At 51.7% G+C, this 8,945-nt stretch overlaps 1 protein-coding gene across 1 annotated transcript in view; it reads left to right on the forward strand.

Moving 5' to 3' along the window:
* The first annotated feature begins 26 nt into the window (after nt 1-26).
* n4bp2 (NEDD4 binding protein 2) overlaps nt 27-8,945 on the forward strand; it is an 11,658-nt gene continuing 2,739 nt past the window's right edge. The window contains 14 exon segments of the mRNA XM_083692853.1: nt 27-414; nt 1,443-2,499; nt 2,637-2,761; nt 2,973-3,061; nt 3,651-3,727; nt 3,891-4,034; nt 4,352-4,857; nt 5,347-7,187; nt 7,248-7,386; nt 7,686-7,771; nt 7,955-8,000; nt 8,194-8,414; nt 8,506-8,630; nt 8,917-8,945. The exon segment at nt 8,917-8,945 is cut by the window's right edge and continues 104 nt beyond it. Of these exon segments, the coding sequence (XP_083548979.1) occupies nt 126-414; nt 1,443-2,499; nt 2,637-2,761; nt 2,973-3,061; nt 3,651-3,727; nt 3,891-4,034; nt 4,352-4,857; nt 5,347-7,187; nt 7,248-7,386; nt 7,686-7,771; nt 7,955-8,000; nt 8,194-8,414; nt 8,506-8,630; nt 8,917-8,945 (4,774 nt within the window). The 5' untranslated portion in view covers nt 27-125.

An 8,945-nucleotide genomic window follows, 5' to 3' on the forward strand; every position in this document is an offset into this window, starting at 1 on the left:
AGGTTGTTTTTAGCGTTAGCTTTTCGTGCCTCCTGGTTCCTCCGAGTGTAGTGGAGCTGGGGTCAGCCGTTGATAGTTTTAGAAGCCAGACTTACGGAAACTTAACACACACCGCAACGACGAAAATGCCGCGGAAAAAGAAGAACGGGCACAGCCCAGCACGGGTGCCCGGGTTGTCAAACGAGAGTAGCTGCTACACGGGCTACCGAACGCAGGGCACGACTGACGGCGTCACGGCGAGAAGTGACTTTAATAACGCCAATAACTTTCTCACTGGCACGACTTTGCAACCAAACTCGGGCAACTCTTCTTATCACGACAACAAGGACGAGATCGTGAAAAACATGCAAGAGATGTTCTCCCATTTGGATCCCGAAGTTATTTACATCGTGCTCTCCGAATGTGATTTTAAAGGTAAGGCTGATCGCTTTCCATATTGCTAAACCAGGATGTACGTCAAAGTTCAATGTCTTTCCCGCTGTACTAGCTAGCTAGCGACATGCATACCATAGCACGGCTTGATATAGCTCCCACACGACCCTCCATGTGACTCCACGTATCATGTCGGAGCTTAGCTGAATACGAAGTGAATGGGTGCACGGGAAGGGGGCTGCATCGATAATGCTGCGGTCCAGGTCCAATACACCTACTTGGTGATTGATGTTAATGATTGTCTGAGAAGTAGTTTTCTCTGAGGTGATGTGATCGACTGCCACCACACCCCCCTCCTTTCACCTGTCACTCTCGATTAGTTGAATCCCCCCCCCCCCCGTAATAATGCAGTTGTGGGGTAAAGCTTTTTTTTCTTCTAGTCTTTCTTGATTTAAAGGACATGAGTTGGACAAAATGTACTGCCCAACATTGGCTACACACTGTGCTAGATGTGTGTAATGTTGTCACATGTTGTATCAAGTAGCCATGATAGTGCAAGTTAATACTAGTAGCAGTTTTGTCCTCAAGTCCACGTCACATGGAATCACTGTAAGAGGGACAGTAACTGTATTTACACTACATGTATATTCGGGAATGCACAACCTCCCACTCATGTAGCTAAACTATTGAAAATAACTTAAAGGTGCAATCCCTGAAATCAAACAACAACAAAGCCAGCTCATCACCATTGTTTTAGTATTTAGTAAACAGCTAAGGGATGGGGCTGGTTGGAGAAATGTAACCACTCTCAATTTCATTGACAGAACTATGGATGCTGACCATCCATGAGATCAAAATGATAGTTTTAACCATGTTTTGAAGCTAATGTATTGTTTACAAACAATCGAGTAAAACAAGCTTATATTTTATGAATATGCAAGTTATATTCTTCAAGAATCAATGGCTATATTTCATTCATTTAAATGTCAATTTTTTTTATCTCTACACATCCCCTCTCTTCCCTTTTTCTCTCCATCTCTCCACCCCCAAAACTCTTTCTCTCCCTCCAGTTGAGAATGCAATGGATTCTCTCCTGGAACTCTCTGTAGCTGCAGAGGGGGTTGCCCCCCTCCCTCCCTGCATCTCCGGGTTCGAGCTGACCGCCGCTCTCCTGAGCCCCCACCCTCCAGAACCAGACCCTGACCCAGACCCCCCCACATCGACAGGAGCCCCCCCCTCCCCTCCCCAGGCCTCTTTTCGGCGCCGGAGCGATGACGACCCTGACCTGACTGAAGAGTTAGACATCCTCATCGACCGTGAGCTGGAGAATCTGACTACACCACGATGCGAGGACCAGGAGGTCCCTAGTGGTCTCTGCGCCTACGCCAACCCCCTGTCCTCCCTCCCTCCACCCCCTCAACAGGCCCTCCCGGAGCTCCTCCAGTCCAGCGTTGAGACCAACCCCAGGAGGGGGGCTGGGGAGGAGCTGCCCAGCTCAGACAGAGGTGCCTCAGTGGGGCAGACCTCTGGAGCTCACTCCCCAGTCACGGAGCTCAGCTTCCTTGGAGGTGCGCTTAACCATGACCAGCGCCCCCCACTGGAATTCAGCCACCTGTCCTCAGAAACAGCCAGGACCAAATCTAACGGTCCTTTGGACCTGGGGGCCTCCGGCCGGCCCTCTGCCTTCCAAGCCTACAGGAAGCAAAACCATTCCATTCCCTCCTCAGAGAGGGGTCGGGGCATACCACCAGGCGGGATAATTGGGGGTGCGAGACCCAAGGTGAATGCACATCAGGAGAAGGAGGTTCTAAGCACCCCGGGAATGTTCTGGAACATTCAGGCGACGGAGTTCCGCTCCCGTATCCAGGGTAACCAGGAGCCGTCTTTCATCACCCCGGTGGTTCAAAACCCCTGCGTTTGGAACTCTCAAGCCACACACTCCTCACACTTGTTTAGCCAGGGACCTGTGAGTCAAGCGCCTCTCAAACCGGCTGCTACCATTCCCAAATCCTGGGCCCTGCCCACTGCCCCATTGCCACCCCTCCCACTTGGTAGGCTCCGTCTGGAAGGGCAAGTCCTTGTCTTGCTGCGGGGCGCTCCAGGATCGGGCAAGTCCACCGTAGCCAGGTAAGAGGGGGTTAGGATGGTGCAGTTAGACCACAGATAGACTTGGTAAACTGAGCAATATGAAGCGTTGTGTAACCAAGATTGACTTTTTTTACGAGAGCACTGACGTGTGTGTGCGTGTGTGTGTGTGTGTGTAGGGCCATGTTGGAGCAGAACCCAGGTGGAGTGGTGTTGAGCACGGACGACTATTTCAGTCGTCATGGAGACTATCACTTTGACCCCTCTGAGTTGGGGCAGGCCCACGAGTGGAACCACAGGAGAGGTAAACACACACACACACACACACACACACACACACACACACAGATGGAACCATAACCATAACCCTTAAAATCTCAACTTCAATGGGGTGAGTCAGAGTCAGATCATTCCAAGCATCCCATCCAGCATTAACTTCCTGGTAGGACTTGTAGAGGAAGTAATCTGGTAATAGATTCTATTGACTCCTCCCCCTCCCTCCCTCTCCCCTTCAGCCAAGGAAGCGTTCGAGGGCGGAATGTCTCCCATCATTATCGACAACACGAACATGCAGGGCTGGGAGATGAGGCCCTACGTCGCCCAGGTCAGTGTTGTTGTTCAGCACAACACAGCTTTGGTATCACAAGCTAGAGGTGGCTAAGCTAACGCTAAGGGCACCATTCATTAAGCTAAGCTAACATGCTAAGGGCTCCATTCATTAAAAAGGCTGGAATCCTAACTTGAGATCCACAGGCATAACTCAAATCATTGGACACATTTCCCATTGACGTCAATGCAAGATTTATGCAAATAGGTCTCGATTTAGGATTTCCTCAATGTTGAAGAAAAGCCTGCACATGGAACCCGCTGCACTCAAGTCCTGTTGGTCGAAATGTTGTTTGTTGAAATAAAGCACCGTGTGAGGGCTTTATTTTTCATTGTTTGATCATTTCATTTTTTGGCCCAGCACCAGTAAACAAGTTTGTGCATATCTACCTGTTACCCAGTGCCCAGTAAACAAAGATACTGCATACATGAAAGTAAGTTTGGGAACACTTTATGTGAAGGTGCATTGTATAAAGGCTTCATAAATGATTTATACCTACTTTATAAACCATTGATTATTTGTTTATGAATTGAATGTATAACAGTAGTAAATGAAGATGTAAGTGAAGATGTTGTGTATTTGGCAGGCTGTTAAACACAAGTATAAGGTTCTGTTCCGTGAGCCAGACACCAGATGGAAGAACAAACCCAAAGAACTGGAGAGGTAACAACAAAGTCATTTGAATTTAATTGGAATGGACGTGAAGTTGAATTTGACATGTACATAACTGAATAGAACATAAATGAAAAGGTGAATGAAAAGACAAGATGATGAATGAAAAGGTAATTCATCTAAACTCTCTCTCTCTCCTGTCCCGTGTCTGTAGACGCACCAAGCATGGCGTGCCGGTGGAGAGGATACGTCGCATGCTGGACAGTTACGAACGTTATGTCTCCGTTCAGTCCATAATGGGTTCCCGGGCCCCCCCCAGACCCCCACAGCCCCCCCAACAGGAGAACACCCCCCCAAAGTGAGTCTTGGTCAGAGTGTTGTTGTTACCTATGCTGCCTGTTTAAATCAGCCCTAAGAAAAGAGAAGGAGGAGAGGACGCGACTTAAAACTATTGGAATGCACCCCTTGTTCACCACACTGTGTCCTCTGATCATTCAATGGGCAAACAGTCTTATATCAGATTTATATGACCACTGCGGTAATCTTCCCTCTCTCTCCCTCTCTCTCTCCTTGTCTCTTTCTTTCTTTCTTCCTTTCTTTCTTTCTCTCTCTCTCTCTCCTTGTCTCTATTTCTTTCTTTCTCTCTCTCTCTCTCTCTCCCCTCCCCTCTGACAGGGCTCGCCCTGACCTGGTAGGAGAGTCTCCGTTGACTCCGGGCTCTGAGAGCTCTCGCCGCCAGCTCTTCTCTTCCCTTCCTGACGTGTCGTCCGTCGGCCACTCCGGGAGAGAAGGAACGCCGGGACACAGTCCCATGGAATCTCTCCTCTCCACGGAAGCGGCTCTGTATAAAACGGAAATTCCAAAACATTTGGAAATACCTGATGAGGATGATTTGACAGATTTCAGAGAGTTGGACTCGGAGATGGATGCTCGGTTGGGACTGGACGATCCGGACTGTATCGTGGAAACAGTGTTAGATGTGGATCACCGTGGTGAAGAGAGGCCCGTGGCTTTCTCTGAGTCGATTGGTCAGAGGGTTAGAAGAGGGAGGAGGGTCCAAACCGAGAAGACCGACACTGATAGGCTGGAGCCTGTCGACCTGGTGAAGGATACCAGCCAATCGGAGAGAGGGGTGGTTGGAAAGGAGGGGGAAGTGGAAGAAGGGGGTATGGGGGCAGAAGGTGCGGCTGTGGGAGAGAGGGTGAGGGATGGGGGAGAACGGGTTAGGCCGGAGCTGCTGGATTTCGTGTGGGACTGGCCTTCAGAGGGTGGCCTGGGGAAGCGAGAACAGGGGAGGAGGAGGAGGTGTGGAGAGAGGGAGGAGGAGGGGGGAGGAGGTGCTGGTCAGGAGGCTGGTCACCGTGGTAGCAAGATAGAAGGGCGTGTAGGCCCGGATGTAACCGAGTTCCAGAAACTTCTAGATCTGCTACAGACAGGGGTAGGCTCCTCCCCCATGCCTGCAAGCCCCTCCCCTGACTCACCTCAAGACAACGCCCTCTCCCTCAGCTCTGACCAGTTACCTGGGGAGGGAGGGGAGAGCCTGGGTGAGGGGGAGGCACCTGGTGAGGCAGGGGGGAGGAGAGGGGAGACCTACAGCCCTGGTGAAGGAAGAGACCAAGTCTCGGACAGGGGGGGCAACAATAGAGCTGAGTTACCGGACTGTGTGATAGACTGGAGGGCAGTTGGGCAACCCCAGCACAGCGTAGTGGTTGAGTCCGAAACTGGGGAGCAGAGGGAAGGAGAGGGGATTCAGGCTGTTGGGGAGGGGGATATACACACACCAGGGGTGAGTAGACAAACTGGGTGTTTCAATTTACTGGAGGATATAAAACTCAGGGATTTTCTCTCCTGTGTCAGTGCAGACACATCAGCCACCCCAGGGAGACTGGAGGTGGAAGGTGGCCATCATGGTGAGGGCAGTCAGAAAGCAGCTGATGGCAGCCATGTTGGTGAGGTCAGTGCTGATGCTGGCCCTGATAGTGACGCTAGTCAGAGCAACATTGGTGGTGGCCATGTTGGTGAGGTCAGTCTAAGTGCCAACAGTGGTCATGTTAGTGAGGTCAGTGTGGAAGCTGATGGTGGCCATGTTGGTGGAGGCAGTCAGGAGCGTAGGCAGCGTCAGAGCCGCAGATCAGGGAAGCAGTGCAAGCTGGCTCTCACCTTCACGCACAACTCTCCGTCCTCCCCGAAATCGCAGGTAGAGGGTCGCCACATCACAGCCCTGACCCTTTACCCCACCTCTAACCTTGACCCCGACCCTAACCCTGACCCCAAACCTAACCTTGACCCCAAACTGAACCCTAACCTTGACCCCGACCCTAACCCTGACCCCAAACCTAACCTTGACCCTAAACTGAACCCTAACCTTGACCCCGACCCTAACCCTGACCCCAAACCGAACCCTAGTCTTGACCCTGACCCTAAACCTAACCCTGACTATAAACTCAACACTAACCCTGGCCTTGACCTTGACCATAACCCCAATCCTCTCTCTGACCACGAATCACGACCCCGACCCCCCACCCCTTCCTCCGCAGTCGACTCCGGCCGACCCACCCAGACCGACCCCCAGGACTTTGCCCTCCTCTGGCGTCTCGATCGCCCCGACAACCCTGATGACCTGTTAGTCTCGGCAGGCCACCACCCCAGCGACATCAATGTAGTCCATGGCGACCCTTCCCGCTTCGTCCCCGAGGTCTCCTCGGTGGTCTCGGCCGCCGTTGCAATTCACCCTTCCGGCCAGCGGGTGGTGCCCTACCGCGTGGTGCACGAGAAGGGCACCCAGGTGGAGGAGAGAGAGCTGGGCAGCTCCAGGACCAGGCTGCAAAGCTTGCGCATACTGAGTGGCCATTTTAAACTGGTGAGTTTTGACATGTTGGAAGACCTCTATGACAAGTGTCAGCAAGACCTGGAGTGGACCACCAACCTGCTGCTGGACTCTGGAGAGAGGCTCTTCAGAGATGAGTATGATGGCAGTGAGGGCGGGAGTGATGAAGATTTGAACACGTTCGCGCTGTTAGGCATAGCGGAGGGAGCCGGTTTGGTTTGCTCCAGTGTGTTGGAGGAGAGGACAAGGACACATTTTTACACAGAGGTGGAGCCCTCTGGTGGTTTGGATGTGGAAGTGCAGGCGTTGGCCACCGGCTGTTCTTCTACCAGTGGGGGGGTTGGTGGTTTGGATGGGGGGGGCTCGACCTCTGATAGTGAGCCAAGCTCTGCCTTGGTGGGAGGGGAGGAGGGTGTTTCCGTGAAAGGAATCTCAGGGGAGGCTGGTGGACTTTCAGAAGCTGTCTCCGTGACTGACAGAGACCACGGGGAAAGCCCCCCCTCTGGGGAACCCCTTCACCCCCCACCTAATCTAGCACCCAGACCAGCACAGCCACAAGGGGGAAGTGAGGTCACAAAGCAGGAAGTTACGTCGGAGATTCCGTGCTGCGAGCCGGGCTGGGAGGGTGGAGCTGGGGTGGGGAGGTGGGAGGAAGGGGGAGACGAACTCTCCTGTGTGGACAAGGTGACCCAGCATCTCCTGGCTCAGCTGGAGGCGATGGAGAGAAGAGGGGAGGAGGAGAAGAGGGAGGAGCAGAGGGAACAGAGGGAGAGGGAGGAGAAGAGGAACAAGCACATGGACATCCGGAGTGTTGAGCTCAAACTGCCCACAGAGCTGGCGCTCCAACTCACAGAGCTGTTCGGACCTGTGGGGATTGACGCAGGTAACACACACACACACACACACACACAGAATAGCTTCATAAACAACAAAAACAAGAATAAAACCTATGAATGAATAAGATATTATGAATATTTTCTGTCTGCTCTCTTTGTAATGCATCACAAAAACACAATCACAAAAGTGACTAGTTGGTTCGATGGTATTTGGTAGTTTGGTTTTATGGTATTCATAAAACCAGTTGTAAAAGCAGAGAAGTTGTGAATGAATGGCTACAGACACACACACACACACACAAGCGCGCGCTAACCGCCTGCCTCCATTGTGGTTGATGTTATGCAGGGGCATGTGACACTGATGACTACGCGGTGCAGATGGACCTGAACATGGCTCGGCTGCTGCACCAGAAGTGGAAGGACACTATCCAGGTGGGTTGGAAATCAGTGGGGAGCCATTTTGAACTCATATACCAGATTATCTACATTCCTTGAGAAGGCCAAAGTACTCTCTATATCTGCCACATCTTTATCTCGTAGTGTGTGTGTGTGTGTGTGTGTGTGTGTGTGTGTGTGGGGTCATTCGGTGAGATTGACTCTGTTGTGTCTTCATAGGAGAGGCAGAGACAAGCGGCACTCTCATACCATCTGCTGCAGGAGAGTGAGTATACACACACACACACACACACACACACACAGATACACACGCACGCATACACAGTATATGCAAAACAAATACCCACATTTGCAAATGCATGCATGCAACTGACAACAATGTCAGTTCATGATATATGAAATACTACTCTTCATTACCATATTCACGGTAATTTTATTCCAATATCCTGGTTCTCAAGGTTCCGTCCACTGGGGCGAATCACAGACAGCCAAAACCGGGCTCAAGGAGGGCACACGGCCAGCGCACTTTCTGATTGGTGCAGACGGCTTTGCCTCCCTGGGCAACCAACCAGAGGCTCAAGATGAGGCGCCATTCATGGACCACTGGAGTGTGTCCCGCCCACATGTCTCCCTCAGGGACATCATGACTGAAGAGCAGGTGCTGCAGAACATGGAGAGGGTAACACACACAGACACACACACACACACACAGACACATAATCATTTAATATGAACTAAATCACACACACAGACTAACCCCCTCCCCCCAGTCTAGACTGGGTCGTGCTGACCCGGACAGGCGCGATGGTGCCGCCCTGCTGAAGGAGGGCCAGCTCTACGCCCTCTTCCCCACCATCGACAGACACTTCCTCCAGGACATCTTCAGGGACCACAAGTGAGACACACACACACACACACACACACATACACACGGGTGGGGGTGGGGGGGGGATGGGGGGTTGTGTGGTGTGGTGTGGCTGGAGTGCTAAAGTGTGTATAAGTATCTCTTGTTCAAGACAGTAGTTTTCCTTTTGTGAATTGATCCTGTACAGACATTTTAAAGTCTGTTTTAAAGACTTTGTTGCCTGTATGCAACATCAGACGTTAAAGGCTTAATGCCTTGTTTTCTGTCGCTTTGAAGAGCGTTGTGTGGCCTCTCAAACGTGTGTGTGCGTGTGTAGCTACTGTCTGGTGCAGACGGAGCAGTTCC

This window comes from Argentina silus (assembly GCF_951799395.1).
Source record: "Argentina silus genome assembly, chromosome: 21".
In the NCBI taxonomy this organism is placed as follows: Eukaryota; Metazoa; Chordata; class Actinopteri; order Argentiniformes; family Argentinidae; genus Argentina; species Argentina silus.